Here is a 20043-nt window from a genome sequence, read left to right as displayed (position 1 = left end):
CTTGTCATTTCATCACCATGTTTTCAACACTGTTTTCAAAACAATTTGTAACAGACTTTGCCTCCAAAGTTAAAACATTTTTTAATGATTTATTTTTATTTATTTATGTATACAAGAACTGGACTGTAGGTCAGAGGTGCACGGTTGAATGGATCCACCATAGGCAGAGTATGAAACAGAATAGAACAGGCGATTGACTGAAATACCCGGCTGAGGGGAGCAGTGGGTGAGACAGGAAAGGTCTGCTGTGCCATGTGGGTCAGCCCTCTACCTGGGGCTAGTGATAGCTTAATAGCGCTGAGATTTTAACTCCTGTGCCACCAGGGAGGCCCCTCCCGATTTATCTCTGTACTACTCTCACATTTAGATAGGTCACTGCCACTGGCTAAGCTGTCAATGTAAAGAAATAGTTTTCTCCACTACTATCTGTACTGTCTACTGCAAGTGTAGAGCTTCCATGAAAAGGAATCTAAGCCTAAACCAAAATTTTTAAGAAAAGATGGACAAAAGAGTGCAGCACAACAGCATCTAAAAGACAGCTGCTTTCGCCTTCAATATTTTCCCCTAAATATCACATTTCACTCTTACCTCATTAACTTTTACTTGAAACTTTACTTCACTGAACTGGCTTACTGATTAATACTGCAACATACCAACTAGTACTGTTTTATAGAAGAGACATAGTTTAGCAGAGACATAGTTTAGCAGGAGACCTCAACATGAGGCCTGTTTCAAGATTTATAAGTATGGATGGTTTTTGTCTATGTGACCCACTCCCCTAGCAGTTAATACTATAACCACAAAACTAACATACTCACTGTATGGTCAAATGTTCCTTCCCCAAGGTTCCAAACCTGATGACCATTTATAGTTCTAATTCCACTAAACCACAAAAGCCTGGATGATAACTAAGACTCTGTTATTCTATCTATTTATGACAAATATCAAATATATTCAGTCTAAAATGGTCAAATGAAAAGGAGAAGCACATTACTAGTTTCTTTATCTTCCTGGTTTTTTTTTTTTTCTTATCTTCCTGTTTTTTTATCTGGACCCAGAATACATGTTCAACATTTCTTTGAGTGAACTGATTTTGCCAATAGCTGTCAACTCATTACAAGTGTATGCTGCTCACAAGATTTCCCAAATCTAACTTTAGTAAATGTCACATAATATATATAATACACACACACAAGTCGACTTCACTGACTTTACACTACCTCTCTTATGTGAATTCAGACTATATCTACTGTCTCACCAAATTGTTTGCTTCAGAAAAAAGGAATAAAGTGCTCAAACCTTTAGAACTAATACCATGGCTGCAAACAAACCCTATGCAAGTATCAGAATATACTTTGAATACTCAGTTATTTTAATTACTGCTTCCCCTACACAGTAACTAAGCACTGAGCCTTCAATCAGCAGCCATACTTAATTGGCTGGATTTTTTTTAAATGAATACTTCTTTCTTTTGGAGTAACAAAACATGTTTATAGTACAGAAATTAAATCCACATATGATTAGTGTCCAAAATTCAGTAGGTTCTATGTTTTTCCTCAGGAAAAGTTCAGATTACTGAACCAAAATATATTGAAAAGTATTTTCACTAAAGATATTCATAACATTAAGGTTAACTTGAAACACATAAAATATGATAGGAATTATTCTTAGATTTAAAATAAAATTTAGTACATGAGTGACAATAAACTCACAAGTATATTAGTCCCTTTTATAAAATAGGAATATACAAGTGGGCAAATGCTGACTGAACCCATTGTGCAAGGAATTCTTCTATGTGCTAACAGGAATATAAAGTTCAATAGGACACAGCACATAAAGACACAGAGAATAATCAGAGGTACTGAAGGTTATGATCATCCAAAAGAGAATGGTCAGAGCTGCTCAGAGTCCTTAGTGATGATATCAAAAAAGCTGGTAGTTGTCAGTCAGAATCTCAGCTGAAGATCTGGTGTAGATACAGATTTACGGATATAAAGACTCTAAAGCCACTGAGGCAAGAGAATTTGTGCAGGATGGATATGATATAAAAAGTAGAGGGTTCAGACATAGGGCAAGAGCAGTACTAATGATAAATACAGGAAGATTCACTGAAGAGACATGGTAGGCAATTGAAGGTGAAGAAACAGCAGTATTACTGAAACCATGTCCAGAGAGAGCCATTTCAGGAGATAACTGGACATGGTATTCAACAGATTTACAATCGCCAGATTTACTTAAGACGGGTTTTAATAAGAAAGAAAGGATGGAAACCAGAACACAGACGTTTTAGTAAGGAATAATGAGAGTAAGTGTTAACCTACCATAAATGCACACTATCCTTTTCAGAGTATGAATGAAGAGTTTATGCCATAGAAGGTCTCCCAAATACTTTTCAGTTGATATTAATATTTGGGATCTCTTACAAAAGCCCATAAGATGCATTACAGCAATCTTATTACCCAATGTTATTTCATTTTCATTTACCAAGCCTGAATATAGGCCCCTAAAGAGGGGGTGGGGAGAAGATCAAATCACTGGTTGTTCACTGACCCACTTATGGCTTCAGAGATGATGGCCCCAATTCCAGTTCTGGAAATCTGAAAAACTGCAACAAATACTCATTTAAACAACAGTTGGCAAACAGCAAACAGCATGGAGCCATGTACAAGAAAGAATGACTGTAAAGGCTGAGGACAAAGCAGGTCTGCAGAGCAAACAGAAATTACCAGTCTGACCTATGAGAATGAGAAATGGAGAAGGCAGCTTTAGTTCACCAATGCCCAAAGGCCTCCCTGATCTTGCTGTGTTGGTGCTGAAGTTCTTGTGTCCTTTCAATAAAAACCAATTTTATTTAAGCAAGTCAGAAAGGAATTCACTCCTTGCCACCAAGAGAGCCAAAACTAAAACAATGATTATCATTCCCCCCTTGCTTGAAAGCATTAGGTTATTACCAATTTTTGATTATACTATATAGAATGCTACTGCAAACATTTCCAAATATAAATCCTTGTCTCTACATCTAATTATTTCCTTAGCATATATTTTTATGTGGAATTATGGTATATAAAAATCCTAAGTATTTAATAGCATATAAATACTAAGGTCCTTGACAAACTGCTCCAGAAAGGTTTTATATCATCAATTTACTCAGTAACCACTGGTGACACAAAATATAGAAAAATGCAAAATTTAAGTAATGATATCTGATGACATCTTTGACTTTTACTCTAGGTTTCAAAGGCAAAAGTGAAGGATTCCATCTGCTCTTTACCCACTCAAAGCAATCACTTTTTTCCTTCTATCTAAAAGATTACAGGTCTAAAAACAATCCATTTTCATTTGTCAAGCAAGGTTTCCCTTAATTCAATTAACAAAAATTCATCCTGATTGGTATTTTAAACAGTTTTACTGAGATATAGTTTACATGCTGTAAGATTAATCCATTCTAAATATATAATTCAATGATTATAATAAATGTACAGAAATTGTACATCATCACCACAACCCAATTTCCGAATATTTTCATTATCTCAGAAATTGCCATCAGTATTCAATACTTGCTCCCATTGCCAGGGAACCATTCATGTTTACCAAAGAAACAAAAATCTGCCTTTTCTGAATTTTTAATAAGGATCAAATTATACAATATGTATTTTGAGTAGCCTGCAGCAATCATACTGTCTTTGAGGTTCATTCATGTTGGAATATTGCTGAATAATATTCTATTAGATGTATATACATTAGGTTTATCCATTCGTAGTTAGTAGACATTTGGGCTGTTGCCAATTCTGGTCTATTATCCTTGACAGATACCTATGTTCATTTCTAACAGCAGATATCTAGGAGTGAAATGGTCATCAATCTATGTTTCACTTTTTAAGAAACAGCCAAACTTTCTCCCAAAGTAACTGCAACTGCTTTTTAAGGCTAGTCATATTAGCTTAAGAAGCATATTTCTCTACATACTAATATAGCATTCTACCTTCCACTAGTGAATATTTATAGTAGCTCAAAAGAGTATGTGATACGGCAACTCACTGTATCCACAAACCAAATGCAACAAGAACACTTCACCAGAGGCAGAAAAAGACAACATAAAAACATGGTCAAGCAACAACTTTTACATCCTCTTGCACAAATACACCAGGATCATGAAACCATAATACAAATACTAACAAATGTGTTAGGGAGATTGGTGTTGAGATACCAACTGTGGTTAAAAAGATTTTTTTTTATATGTAGAGGAAATTCTTCTAGTATTTAAAGCTATGCAAATGCCTCCACAAGACACTGTTTTAAAGTTTATCCATCCAATGATGTAATATTCACTTTATTGCTCTGTATTGAAAAATAATAGCCAGTTACATGAATATAAAGTATTATCAGATGCCAGGAGAGAGTGGCATGCAATCTAGAGTTCACAAATAGCAAATTATGAGGAGACACACTGCCTCAGGACTAACAGAAATTTTGCCACAAAGATGTCAGGTACCTTGAGATTGGTTCCAAGGTTAAGTACCACAACTTCAACAACCCTGCAAGATGAGTAGAACCTCCCCCCTCCCAATGGACAGACCAAAAGATGATGGGATGAAGTTCATTTAAGAAATATCTCAGGGACTGAATTTTTCTAATGTTTGAACAAAAAGGGACAGATAGACATGGAGACTAGAAACTTAAGCCTACCAAAGGTACAGATTAAACTGCAGAATGGGACTAATATTTTTGTTACATAACTATACCCTTAGGTTTAACTTACAAATGAGGTGTGTGTGTTTATGAGGCATAACAGGAGTATGGGAAACATGGGAATAGGAACTACATGAAAACTCTGTACAGTAGTTGCAATTTTTCTGTAAATATAAAACTTCTAAAATTAAGCTTATTTACAAATCAGGTGAAAAATATATACAGTTAAAATCTGGGGGGTAGGGGAAAATGTCAGATGCATTTGAAAATACTAAAAGCATTTTCAAACAAAGGGGACATTACTCCAGAAGGTAGCAGACATGCAAGTTACTCTTAACTATATCACATAATAACTGTAAAGTCGTATTGATTCTTAATATCGAAAATTAAAATATATGGTAACAATCCAAAAAGCACAGAGAAAGTTAAAGTCTATATATTAAGTGGTTAAAGAACCAATTTATATTAGACTTTACTAAGATATTGTAATATCTAGAGTAACCACTAAAGAACAATAATGTGTAATGTACAATCTAATAAGAGCACAAAGAAACAAAAATAATTTAAAAAGATGAATGGAGAAAAAAGTAACATTATATAACAATTGTTTTAAAACTGTAAAATGTTCAATTTAATACAAATATAATTACATCAAAAATTAATGGTAAACCACAGTTTAAGATGTTAAAATATTTAAAATACAAAGATCACCAATTTACTAAACCAGCAATGTGCACTGCACTATGGACACAATGTGACCAGCAATGTGCCTTACACATTACATGATCAGCAATGTGCCTTGCACTACAGACACAACGGTAAGCAAACACTCCTACCCAGAAGAAAGCCTGTCTATTGCCTTGTATCTATTGTAGTGTAACTGGGAAAAGTCAGCAGAGCACATGTGTCAACATGGACACAATGGAGTTATATATCCCATTGTGGCTAAACTATTTTTGCTAAACTAGCCTCCTGGAATAATGTAGGAAAAGAGGAGCAAGAAAGACTTGCTGCCATATAAAACCCTGAAAATACCAATGTTCTCTTATAGTGCAAGATACTTATAGTGCCTTTAGCCATAAATAACAATTTACATATATTACTTTTTAGTTTATGAAAATAAGCAAATCTATTGTCTTTCTCATGACTAGCAATTTAATAATTTTACGCTATTCAAAAACAATCAAAATTTATTATTTTGCCTCAATTATTTCCTTTGAATATAGTAGCCCTAAAGAATGATTTTTTTAACTACATGCTAAAACCAAAAATCTTTGGAAAACCCATAAATGGGTTGTAAATGATCTCCCTCATCTTTGTAAACATCAATCTCAAAGCATTCTATAACAATTCAACCATAAAATGTTATCCTATATTGTCCATTAATAGATGGCTCAAAATTAATTTTAAAAATTATCAGAAACAATGACTACCAAATGGGAAAAATATTTACTCCACGTCTATTTTATCCTTTAAAATGATGAATGTTATTTAATGTTACATTAGTTAGTGATACCTGTAGCAAAAACATTAAGAATAATCAATACTAGAAAAATATTTGTGCTGAATGCTCTATGAAAGTCAGGCATTCTTTGCTACTCTAACCCATACCACATCAATTGAAAACAAACAAAAAAAATAAGTGCATTATTGTAAATTTTGGTTTAAGAGGCTATTTATTAGAAGGCTCCTTTTTAGAATAATCATCAAGAATGAGTTTACTAAAATCCCCAATCAAAAACTAGAACAAGAGAATTTTAAATACTTCAAATACTGGAGACATAATAGGATGTCAAATAATGCAAAATTTTGAATGTACCGAAGGTAAAGGTTTTTGTACATTAAGATATATTTACATAGATATTTCTCTATCATATGTATATTACACAGCTAAGAAAGAGTTTGTCATTAGTGGTACAAAATAGTAACCAAGACTCCTTGACCAAATTTTAGGATTCAATCTCAGCATTCTGTGCCCATCCTGTCCTTGCTGGGTCTGTATGGCTGAGTCTTAGTAGGAATCTCCCAACTCTTCAGATATGATCACTCTTGATACCTGATACTTATTTATACATCCTCCTCTACTTTAACAGCAATTTGTCAGGCCAACTTAGCGAGACTCTTCCCACTCTTACTGTCTTCTCTTAGTAATTTTCCATCCACCCTGCTCTTTGGCTCTAAATCCCCACTTTGTCCTTGCAGAGACGAGTTCCATTTTCACTTCTATTGCAATAGTCTTAAGTGTCAGAAGAGTTGAACAACAGAAATCTTATCAGGGAGAAAATTTTCAATCCCTCAGAAAGTTGGGTCCGTAGCCTGGAAAAGGGGGTGGCGGGGGGGGGGAGGGAGAGAGGGGTAACTATTTCTCAAACTTAATCTATATCAACCAAGATCTGAGTACTGAACTGTGCTCAGACTCCTGAGAACATGGATGCTATCCACACTATGGGTAGCATCTGAAATAAAAGCAATCTTATGATGAGAATAGGGTGTGTGGGAAGCCCACAGGTTTATTAAGAAATGTTTATTCAGAAATGTTGGTGGCTTAGGGACCCTCAAAGTGAGAGCTGGAAACTAAAATGAGGACAGTCTTGCTGGGGACAGTGGCCTTAAATTTGTGGAATCTGATGCTTTTATGCAGTTAGCATCGAAAGTGGTATATAGTACACTAAAACATGCAAGTAGACTACTTATGTGTCTTCAAGAAGCTAGGGTTTTATTTGTAGGTCATTTCAAGTAAACAGACAAGCCACTACTCCTTTAGGAGCCATAAAGGTTGTCAAACCCCAAGAACAAGCAGAAGATTTGTTTGATTTATTGTGTATTTTCAACATATTTTTGAATTTTGGGGGGAGAATTTTTTTGAAGACACACAAAACTTAATCTTCCGGGACAAACTGTAGAAGTGAGTTAAGATAGCTAAGTATTACAGTTTACCAAAATAAAAATGGCTGGATATCTAAAATCTTTAAAAAGCTTTCATCATTTTAAAAACAGTATGTTTTAAAGGGGAAAAGAAACCAGAAGTAGGTTGAATGAAAATTTCATATATTACTTAATCCAACTACTCAGAGAAAAGCATGACTATTTTCTAACTCCTATCCCAAACTTAATACATTACAAAAGTATTTTTGTGTCACTAAATATCATCAAAAATTATAAAATGGACAAATATAGTATTTATTTAATCAATAGGGTGAATCATAAGTCCTCTACAGCTGAACTAATTTTCTGCTATAAAAATATAATGTTGCAATGAAAATTCTTGTAACTAATTCTCTACATGAATTATTGCCCTAGGATAAACTGCTTGAAATACAACATCTAGGTCCAATGATACATTATTCTTTTCTTTAAAGATTTATACAAGAACTGGGGTACAGGCCAGAGGTTCATGCAGATAAGAGACAGTAAGGGGCAGAACAGGCAGACTGAAATACACTGCAGAGGGGGGCAGCTGATGAGACAGGAGAGGTCTGCTATACCATGTGGGTCAGCATCCTGGGATGAGACGCAAGCTCATCCTACAGTGGCTGGCAACTGCTTCACAGTGCTAAGATTTAACCCCTTGAGCCACCAGGGAGCCCTGATACATTATTTTTAATAACAATTTATACTCCTGCCAATTTTGTGTATGACTGTATCTCTTTTCTTTTCTTAACCTGTTGGGAATGCTCTTACCATTGCCAATATAACAGGCCAAATCAAGTGTTTAGTGTTTAGGAACTTCTTTGATTCCCTCAGACTATTCGATCTTTTTTCTTAAAAATTTTTGACTTGTATCAACAAGTTTCAGCTCGTATCTTTTGGCCATTCATCTGTTTTCTCACTAATATATATATATGAGTATTTTATAGAGGGGTTAAGTTTTTTACCTAGTTTGTCATGATGAAATTTAGGTCACAATGGATAAAATGATGTGTCTCTTTAGGAGTATGTAAATTGGCCACAAGAAAACACAGGCTGACCTATTACTTTGGGCTAAACATTTTCTACTAAAAGGTTATAACATCATAACATAATCAAGGCCTAAGGAAAGAAACTACTCACAGTCACTACTCCAGTGTATTTAAAATATTAAACACAGATGAGCTTGCTATTCCCAAAACTATATGCATTTTAACTCCAGAAAATATTTATTGTAATATAAGAACTTTAGAGTTAACACTGTTTGTAACTATCACTACTCAAAATTTGAACAAAACTGAAGCATTTACCTTTTTCTAGGAAAAAACTTTACAAAAGCAAATGCATAAGGAATTGCTAAGGGAAAAGGTAAACTTAGAGGAAGTAGGGAAGAAAAATAATCTGGTATGAAACACAAACTATATCACTAAAAGCTCATATATAAATATGTATTATTTATATAATACCCTTTAAGCAAAAAACAAAACAAAAAACCACAGAGCTCTATAGTTTTCCAAATGTTACATCTTTTCGACTAGCTGATGAAGAAATAGTACAAAATGAATGGACCTCAGATTATAAAAAGTCACTGTTTTAAAATATTCTATCACTCAAAATTATACAACAAATTGTAAAATGAGTATAAAGTGATATTAAACACTATTTATTTAGAAAATAAACTTTTCTACATCTTATGCTATATATAAATATATATATTTATATGTAAACTATTAAACAAGTCTATTCTAAGAATAGGCAAGAATACTTTCACATTAGTCCAAAATCACATTTATATCCTAGAAAGTGACCAAATATTACTTTTTTTAATATAAATAAATTTGCATTAAATATCTTTCCAAGTCACTTCTCTCTAACAGCAACCACATGGAAATTAATATCTAAGAACTCAAAGATTCATGCCAGGTCTTTTCATTACTTTAAAAAAATTAGCTTAACCTCCCTTAATTTAAGCTGCTTGATATTTATAACACTTCAAAAATATGTGTTATAAAGTAAAACACAATACACAAAGCTAATTTACAGTGTACTCAATAATTTAAACAAGGAAGTAACATTAAAGTATTAATAGTGGTTGTCTTCAGGTAAAACGGGTTATTTCCTTTTTCCTTTATAGCAGAACTTTTGAGTTAATAAATATGTATCACATATAATTAAACTTTTTTTTTAAGAAAAAGAAGGCATATACCAAATCAAACAACTAAAAAGTAACTTCTTATTCCTCAAGCAATTAATTATCTACTTAAGTAAAGGGATAGTTTTTCTAAAACTGTATCTGGCAACAGCTGCTTGAAAAATAACAGCTAATAGCTAAGACAAGTATCTTGTATACTTCCTATATAAACAATAATGCCTTTTTCATCTAAGTGGCAACACTGAATGCTTTCCTGTATAATGTTTCATAAGCCCATTGGGTAAAATAGAAGTCACGATCACTAGAAGAATTTTCTTCAGAAAAAGTAAGTATATATCTTTCAACTAAATACCAGATTTTTTTCTTTCCATTTACTCCTACAAAAGTATTTATAATCAAATGAGAATAGGCTAGAGAGAAATATTCAACACATTGTGAACAACTCCAAGTACCCTTCACCTCCAAAACACTGTGCTAATGATTATTTTTTTTAAAAAAAATCCTAGCCAAAAAAATAAAATGAAATCAGATATAAACTGGAAGACCAATGTAATATTACTCTTAGTCAATTTGGAAGCAAAGAAAATTCCATCCTATTGTGGAACAAGGCTAATGAATCTGCAGAGATCATTTTTTTAACCAAGCTAGGAAATTCAATTGACAAAAGGCAAAGGGCAAATAGGCAATCAAAGGACAAATATGCACTCCCAAGACACTCAAGAAGGTAAATCTTTACTATGTTCTTCCTATTTCTAAGTCACATAAACAGAAACAGGGCAAGGTTCAGAAATCAGAACCAAAAATGAAGAAACTACTCACTATCCCAAGTGATAATCTTAACCTAGTTTGTGAAACTAAACCCAGCAGGCAAGTTTCTAATAAGCTAAAATAATGAAACTGAATATTATCCTGCAAACCAATGGTTTAAAAGATTGTACAATTTTAAAATATAGTGATAAAATTTGGTGCATTCTGAGGATTTTACTTTTGCTTATGTATTAACATTCTTTCTGCCAAGTCCTTATCTCAAATTTAATTAATAAACCCGTCTCCTTTTTTATAGCCTCAATTTCTATTTGATAATACATGTATGACACAACATATGTAATCTTAGTTTCAGCTCTGCCATAAAATAGCTTCTTACTGGGTTTCAACAAATGCTTGGATCTAAGTTTTTTTTTCACTTGTATACTGAAAAGAGTTTATCTACATTACCTAAATGAAGCCTTCCATTTTAAAATTATCATTCTTCATGATGACATCAAATTGTTTTGGATACCTTTGCCCCTTTAATTGGAGAAACACTATCTTTGGATTAAAACAGTGGATATACTCCTCAAGTAATCATTCACCACATAAACACTGGTGAAGATAAAGTACTTTATTAAACTTAACCCCACCCCAATTTAATCACTTCATCATCTCCAACACAACCAACCCATCACTACCTACTTATTAATTTACTTACAGAGGATATGGGTAAGCCAAGCCCCACTATGGAGAGCATGGTGGTTGGGATGGTACTGTCTTTGTACGGATACTTGATGCTGGTGTCTGTACAGAAAAAGCCCCTCTGAAATGGATATATGCGGCCCAAATTTAGACCAGCCATGGGTATGCAAGCTGTTGGGGAAGGGAGAAAAAGACACACATGGTTAAATTCAATTCACTTTGTTTAGGAGGTAAAGTCTACTAAATGGGATGCAAAATTTAATCATATTTTGCCCTTCCTACAAAGGAGTCAATACTCTATAATATCAACAGTGCAGATTGAGGAAACCATGCAAAACATTCACTTATCCATATTAGCCCCACCTTTAATTTACCCAATATAAATACCTTACTTCTGTTGACCAGATGTCAGAGACCATCAATAAAAGAAACCAAGAAAAGTGCAGAATTGGTCCACAGAAAAGTATAACTGAGATAACATAATTTTATTTTATATTTTATAAATTCATTCATTTTTAATTGCATTGCTTAAATATTAAGGAAAAAAGGCAAATTCAGAAAATAGATTCACTAATTAGTAATATGAGAGCCAAATGTAGTGGAGGAAAAGATATAAAATTATAATTCACATTAAAATTTAAATATCAGAAAATAGAAATTATAAGTACATCAAACAGTAAAAGCAGAAAGAAGTCCTTTGTTTTCCAAAGACAAATTTTAAATTGCTTCATATACCATGAAGCTTTTTCAAATTTACCATGCTACTAGGCTTTTTATTATAAAAGTCAAGTGGTCATGCTACTCACCATATGATCAATACTAGTCTAGACCATATACAGGGAACACAAATTAGTGCATGATAGGCTAGGTTCAAGAGCTTAAAATTCACACATAGAAACAGGATGTATACTTGAAATTGTTTAAAAGCACTATCAAGATAGATTTGGGAATGATTTAATTGTTCAGTATCTTGACTGATAATTATACAATCTAAGCATTTGCCCAAAATTCAAAGAAATTTTATAACTGTACAAAGTTGTATAATGTTTTACGACTATAAACCTACCACAGAAGTGAATTTTATTGTCTACAATTTAAGAATAGCACAAATAACAGAAGATATGACTAGCTTCTAGAATGGTGTAGAAGATAGTTTAGGATTCAGGTCAACGTGAAATGCAGTAGTTAAAAAAAGATATAAACTATTAAAAAAAGGCAGCTGAGATGAACTTAAAACAGCACTTAAATCACAGGGAATAGGGAAGAAATCAAGGAGAGCATTTGGGAGCAGAGGATGCAATAGCAGCATGAGGTCTCAACAGCACAGAAGGAATGAGCAAGGAGTTTTCTACATACATGACATTTTATAGCCTACATGTACTGCATGCTCACACATGCCAGGCACTAGGCCACACAGATTAATTAGTACCCTGGAGTAGGTACTATGTATTTCTTCACAGAGTTATTATGAAGCTTAAAGAATGCAGAACCTTGCTAAAACTAGTAAAAAGTGGAATCAGGATTCCAACACACAGTTTCTGGATACAGCAAATACACAGCCTCAAAGAAGGTGAGTGCATCAAGCTAAATTAAGCAGTTAGAAATTGTGGCAAGAAAGATATAATTGCAGGTAAATGGAACCTATCCTTTGAAAAAGCTTACTCAGTATAAAACATATGCTATGTTCACAATAAAAACTCAAAATTAATAGAACAAAGTCTGTGCTGCAAATTACTCTTAATTCTACAATTACATGGTTTTTAATTGGATAACAAGTACTTGAGACTTTATGCTTTAAAATACTGGCCTAGGCCCTCCCTGGTGGCGCAGCGGGTTAAAGCACAGCACTGGGAATCTGAGGCCACTTCCGCATGAGTTCGATTCCCGCCTGCCCAGGAGGAGACCACATGGCGAGCCAGACCTCTCCTGACCCGCCCGCTGCTCCCCTCAGCAGTGTACTTCGTCAATCTGCCTGTTCTGCTCCCCACTCTGTCTCTGGTGAAGCCTCTCACCGTCCCTGAGCATCTGGCCTATACCCCAGTTCTGTATGAATAAATAAATAAATCTTAAAAAAAAAAAAAATACTGGCCTAAGAAAAAACTTACCCTGCAAGTAATAAAATAACACTGTCTACTTATCCTTAGGATTAGCAACACAGAAAAATAAGGAGTTTTAGAGATTGCGTTAATCTTTTAATAAGTTCAAACAGCTGCATTTAAAAAAATCTTGAATGAATACAATAGTTCAACAGGAAGTTGTGTGTTGACAGTGAAAGGGAAAAGGTGAAAGGGTATTCTAGCTATGGAAATGACTCCACTGATAGCTGATCACAGCTGCTGCAGCAGATCTGAAGATGACATGCCAGGCTTGGACTCTTAAAGAAAATGACAGTTGTAGTACTGTGAAGTTAGGAAAGGAAGCTGGTTTATGATGGAAGAAAAGTATAGAGAATACTGCCTTTGTGGTGATCTGGCTTCTTAAAAGCTCAGCTTCATCTTTCACTATTCCCTATGCAGGTTTTAAGGCTCCAATCACACTGAGACTTTTTTTTTAAAAAAAGATTTATTTATTTATGCATATACTGCTGGGGTATAGGCCAGAGGCACAGATGAGGTGAGAGGGTTCACCAGAGTGGGGAGCAAAACAGCAGACTGACGAAGTATACTGCTAAGGGAAGCAGCAGGTGGGTCAGGAGAGGTCTGCAGTACCACCATATAGGTCACCTCCAGGGTGGGGATCGAACTCATGCTAAAGTGGCTTTAGCTTCTTAGTGCTGCGCTTTAACCCGCTGCACCACCAGGGAGGGCCCCACACTGAGACTTTTGCTGTTCTCAAAACCCTCAGTGCCTTCATGTATGTTCAGCCCTCTACTGGGGATACTTGCTTCCTCATAACCCTTCAAGTCCAAACACTTCCTACTTACCTGCCCTATGATACCTTGTATTTTAAAGTTTTTTAATGTCTTTCCACAACTTGAGAGCAAAGACTATATAGTTCTTGTATCCAGGCAACAGTTAGTTGGCTCTGAATAAAAATTCATTGAGTGGTTAACTGAAAAAAATTCAGGATAAACATCAAAAGTAGAGAGAAATATTGGTTTTAGAGGCAGTAACTTAAGCCAGGAGAATGAAAACCTTCTCAGAGAAACCCTAAAGATTAATAGATAAAATAATCAGCAAAGGACTAGTAATCACTGTGAAATCATAAAAAGAAGCTATTAGTGCCCTCCCTGGTAGCATGAGGAGTTAAGTGTCAGTGCTGTGAAGCTGTTAGCAGCCACTGCAGCACAAGTGTGATCCCCTGCCATGGAGTTGACCCAATGGCACAGCAGACCTCTCCTGTCTTGCAGTATATTGCAGTTGATTTGCCTGTTCTGCTCCCCACTCTATCTCTGGTGAATCCTCTCACCCTCCCAACAACTATGGTTTATACTCCATATTTTGTAAACATAAAAATAAAATTAAAAAAAAAAGCTATGATAGAGGAAAAAAGATAATTACATCCAGGGCTGTCTCATTCAGCAGCACACATTGGTCATTCTTTTATTAAAAGAAGAGTAAGAGAGCAGTGGAATGGAAAAGTGATACAAAGCCAAAAGTATCAGCATCATAGCTTAATGTATTAAGACTATAAATAAATGCAGGATATCAAATGCTAAGACATCAAGGAGAGCAGATACCAGGGAAAGACTATATTATATCATCTCCACAAATACAGCATCATTCCCTCTCCCCACTCCTTCCCACCTATCTCCCTGCTTACCTCTGTCCTCTCCCCCCTTTCCCCCCTTCATCTGCCTTTGCCATCATCAGAATGTTTCCCATTTCCTTTACCCCAGACTATTTGATAACATTCTCTCCACAATCCTTACTTACTGCTTGTAAGTAAGAATTTCAAGGAATGATCAAATGAGTTTTAAACAGTAAGCAAAAGCCTCTAAGCAAGTAATAATCTTGGGTCCTGAGATTTTAAGTGACTTTTCTCTTCAAAAGGCTCAAAAAAAAAAAAAAAAAAAAAAAAAAAAACCACCTGGTGAGCAATCTAAATAAATTCAAGAACATGCTAGGAAAGCACTTCCAACTTTGTGTTCTAAACTACCTCTTCAAGCTTGTTGTCCACGAGGAACACTAAGTGCTAATAAATAAAGATAAATCCATGTTAATTGCTAAAGCAAACTTGTAATTCATAAACTCCTGGAATCTGGGAGGTAACTTTTGCTCAGTCCAACATTACCTCTAAGCAAAGCTTCAGACATTGCTATGGTAGTAATCTATTCACTCAGAGGTATCTCTTACTTATTCGTTTCTGATGCAACTTAGCCATAGGGGCCCCAATTCAATGTTCTCTCTACTGATCCACCCAAAATTGGTTCATAAACTTTCCTGCAGGAAAGCAAAAGGATCGGATTTCCAAATGAGATGATTCAGAGTGTCAAGCAATAATACTTCAAAATAGAACTTAAATAATTAAAATCACTTCCAGATTCATCTTTTTCTAGTCTCTTTAGAACAATCAGATCTGATAGTCTATCACAGAGCATATATTTACACAAGCTTCAGAATACTCCATGAAAGAAGTGCTGAGTCTTTCTCAGCATACATTCTATACATCCTCACGGTTAGCAAAGGAATTAGACACCTGTGACTTTATCCCAAGATTCCCTTATGAAATGCTCCATGTTCTGTACTTTACAGTATATGCTATACTGTATACTCAGTAAAAAGGATAAATGATAACACAGCCTCTTATTCACTAATAAATATATTTTCTCTTACTGCAAGGAAGCACCTAAAATAATTTTCACAGCCTCACTTACAAGATATTTAAATAGTAATGCTACTCAAACAGTCATGTTTCATGGCCCTTTCCATCTATATCTAAGCAGAATGGAAGACTAATATATTGAATAACTATATTCAATATAGGTCACCATCATGCTATGCCAGTTGAACATACATTATAACTATGTACTATTTTCACATAACAAATGTATACTTTAGATTTTCTATCATCGAATCTGGGGGGAAATTTACAAATCTAATCACTACTATGAATATGAATTGTACACACAGATATATACCCATTACATTAAGTCAGCAATGTATATAAATGTCAGCATTATTTCATTTATATAGTGGAAAGCCTGAAAGAATATATCATCAACTTTTAAGTACTGATAGTTGCCTATGAATATGTAGTTGTTTATATGATTATGTCTACATATCATTAAGTTTATTATGCCTGATAATTAAAGTTTTTGGTTGTGCTTCCTGATCCTTATGCTATGCATACAACTTAGCAGAAAATGTCCTACCAATGATAAAGCGATTGTTTAAAACCAGAGTAAAGGAAAAGGCCTATTCTTCTGTTTAAAAGGCCTATTCTTCTATGCCTGGTTGATAGGATATTAGAGAAATTTAAGCCTACAGTGAAATAATTATGTTATCAGTCCTCCTTGTAACTTTTAAGACCTGTAAAAGTTACTGATTATGAAATAGATTTATCATGATAACTATTAACCCTAGTATCTCCTGAAAAATATATAAAAAAGTTTTTTAATTAAAAAAATTTATTTTATTTATTTATGAATACAAGAGCTTAGATGTAGGCCAGAAGTAGGGGGAAATGACAGAAGGGGGAAGATGAGAAGATTCGCCAGGGACAGAGCAGGGAGCACATCAGTGAGACTGAGTGAAATACACTGCTGAGGGGAGCAGCAGAGGAGACAGGAAGGTCTGCGGTGCCATCTGGGTCAGCTTCCTAGCCGGGAATTGAACTCATGTTGCAGTGACTACTGATTGCTTGATAGGGCTGAGACTCCCTTATGCCAGCAAGGAGGCCCCACCCTATAATTTCTGTCACAACATTTTAGATACTTCCAGAACATGTGTATTGTACAGTGAGAGAAAATAGTATTGTAAGTCACCAGCTTAGTAGAGGGTCAAATATAAGCCATAATAAGAACATTAATTTCAACCACTACTTCTTGAAAAATCTTACAAATTTCAATCACAATTCTAAGCAGCACTATTATTTTTATTAAATAAAAAGTCAAGTGGACTTTTCAGGTTTCTTATTTTTAAAATCTCGATTGATTACATCTTAATGCAAACCAGTGTTACTCTGATGGGGAGAAAGAAAAGAACAGTTTGATTTAAGGCAGTGTTGCCCAACAGAATTGTCTGTGACAACAAAAATATCCACAACAATATGTGTCCCATAGAGTACCCACTAGCCAAATACAACCATTTGTAGGCATTTGTAGGTAGCTAGTGGCATGAAGGTCTCAGTCTTTTAATTTTACTTAATTAAAATTAACTTAACCTTGGGGCCCTCCCTAGTGACTCAACGGCTTAGGACAAGCACTGCGAGCTAGCCACAGCAGCTTCAGTACGAGTTCAATCTCCAGCCCTGGAGGTGACCCACATGGCTTAGCTGACCTTTCCTGTCTGGCCCACTGTTTCCCTCAGCAGTGTACTTCATCAACCTGCCTGTTCTGCTCCCTACTCTGTTTCCGGTGAAGCCTCTCACCGCCTCTGCACCTCTGGCTTGTACCCCAGTTCTGTATGAATAAATAAATCTTTGAAAAGAATTAACTTTATCTTAAATAGCTAATATGGCTAGTAGCTCTTATATTGGATAATGCAGATTTGGAGACTGAAAATAAAAATGCTGAAAGCCATCAAATTTCAAACCAACACCTAAAACACTGCAGAACAAATGTGGATTTCAGAAACTTACAAGGAAATAATTAGGTAAGTATTATTGTTAGCTAGGGCTCAGAATACAATTCCTATACAAATATACTTTTGACTTGTTTCCTTTAGATAATCTTTTCCTGTACATCCCCTAATTTTAGAATCCTGAGTGGGCTTCTCTCTAGGCAACTAGGTTTCCTATTAAGAGGAGCAAGACAGTGGTCAAGGCAGACTGGCAGAACACGCTGCCGCCCTTCATCAAGCTCAGGCCTTCCTTACTCTATAGTCCCGCATACTTGGTTATGTTTTCAAATTGTTTTGTGAGTAACATTTTTACTTTTCTTGCCCTATTATACCTTCATCTCTGACCCTCCAGAATGCCTTCTAGTCTCTGGCTGCACAAAACTCATCTTTACAACACCCTTTCTCACAACAGTTAACAACTACTTCCTCTTACTCCCAGAATTATTCCTACCCTCAGTGGGGAGGCCAATATCATTTGGCTTAGCTGTATAAAAATAATATTCAAAGGTATTTAAGTTATTGTAATTCAAACCAAATATCATTGTATTTATAAAATATCATGTAGTTTATGTTTTACTTCATTGGAAGATAGGATTCCCTTCTTAATACATTGCCTGGTCATTTGCTTCTAACCTGAAAAGTTAAAAAAACACTCAATTTCTCTTAAGTGGATAGTAGTCATTGCTGTTAGAGAAGGGAAAACAGGATTCTTTCCTAGCAGGCTTCTCAAGCTATCTCATGTGATTGTTTCCAAGTAGCAGGTCTTCCCAGCATACATGGACACTTTTAAGATTCTAATAAATCTTAAATAAACAAATCTTCGGCTTTTTACATCCTACTACCTCTCTTTAAGAAAGAAATCTAACCACTAGGATCTCAGTTTCCTTATCTACAAATGAGGAAACGATGACATTAGGTTCTTCCAGTAGATGATTCTATAAGCCTAAGCAATCTGTGTAGACAACTGATTTCCTTCTGTTGATTTAATTTGTAAACGAAGAAGTTGTTTGTTCTGTGGGACTTAAGATAGATCACAATCTACTGCACTTCACCAACGAATTATTCTGCTTTGGTGCACACTATAGAAACGTGAGAATGCAAAAGAACATAAGGAAAATAACAGTGAGAGCCATGCTTCTGAGGGTTGATGTATGTTTTACCCAAAAGGTAGTATGGATAAAACCCCAGTGTAATAAATAGTATCCACTCATCCCCCTTCAAAAAAAATTCCAGCATAGATAAATTTACCCAAGTCTGCACATTTTTCTACCTGTGTATCCGATCTGACATAGTAAGTCTACAGTTACTTTCATAAAATTTGCTTCTACAAACCCTTCATTTTCTCCTTTTAGTAATCCAAGATTAAAGGTAAATAAATTTTTGATTCTTTCCTATTTTGTGTAACCTAGGCCATTTTTAGAAAGTTTTATTCATTCCAAACTCAAAGAATGTCCTTTATTTGGTGTCCAGTTCAGTGTGAACAAAATACATCCCGTGGGAAGAAAACAATGCATTATTTTTATTTCTTTCTTTGGAAATAGCTGTCATAGATTTTTCCAGATTCACATGAAAAATCTTCCTGCTAGGGCCTTCCTTGTGGCCTTTGGGTTAAGTCTCAGTGGTATCACCTCTACAGCCTGAGTTTCATCCCCCTCCATGGAGCTGACTCACATATGGTACAACAGACCTCTCCTGTCTTGACAGATGCTCCCCCCCTCAGCACTGTATTTCAGTAGATCCACCTGTTCTGCTCCCCACTCTGTCTCTGGTGAATTCTCTCACCCCTGCATCTCTGACCTACACTCCTGTTCTTCTACACAAAAATAAATTCTCTTGCTTAAAAAAGAATCCTCCCACTAAATGACAGGAGTTGTGTGCTAATTTTGAAGAAAAGCAGATTTCATCCCCTCTTTATGAAAGAGCACTTGCTATCCAAAAGTAAATAAAGTCATTAAAAAATTTGCCGATTTAGGCCCTCCCTGGTGGCGCAGCAGGTTAAAGCACAGCACTGAAGCTAGAACCACTTCCGCATGAATTCGATTCCCGCCTGCCCTGGAGGTGACCACATGGCGTGGCAGACCTCTCCTGACCCGCCCGCTGTTCCCCTCAGCAGTGTACTTC

At 35.2% G+C, this 20043-nt stretch overlaps 1 protein-coding gene across 3 annotated transcripts in view; it reads right to left on the bottom strand.

Annotated features, from left to right (window-relative positions):
• Positions 1–20043, bottom strand: part of PPAP2A (phosphatidic acid phosphatase type 2A) — a 68110-nt gene that overhangs the window by 29568 nt on the left and 18499 nt on the right. For 2 of the 3 annotated variants that reach the window (XR_001145196.1, XM_004678318.2), the window contains exon 2: positions 11217–11371. The exons of the other annotated variant lie outside the window; for it this stretch is intronic. Coding sequence is in view for 1 of the 2 variants with exons in the window: in XM_004678318.2 (XP_004678375.1) it covers positions 11217–11371 (155 nt within the window). In the remaining variant the exon portion in view is untranslated. The remainder of the gene's footprint in view (positions 1–11216; positions 11372–20043) is intronic. 3 annotated transcript variants of the gene reach the window in all.

Source organism: Condylura cristata, unplaced genomic scaffold, assembly GCF_000260355.1.
Source record: "Condylura cristata isolate star-nosed mole 26May11 unplaced genomic scaffold, ConCri1.0 scaffold00007, whole genome shotgun sequence".
In the NCBI taxonomy this organism is placed as follows: Eukaryota; Metazoa; Chordata; class Mammalia; order Eulipotyphla; family Talpidae; genus Condylura; species Condylura cristata.
Note: the sequence above shows the minus strand (reverse complement) of the source record. Positions and strands in the feature narration are given on the sequence as shown.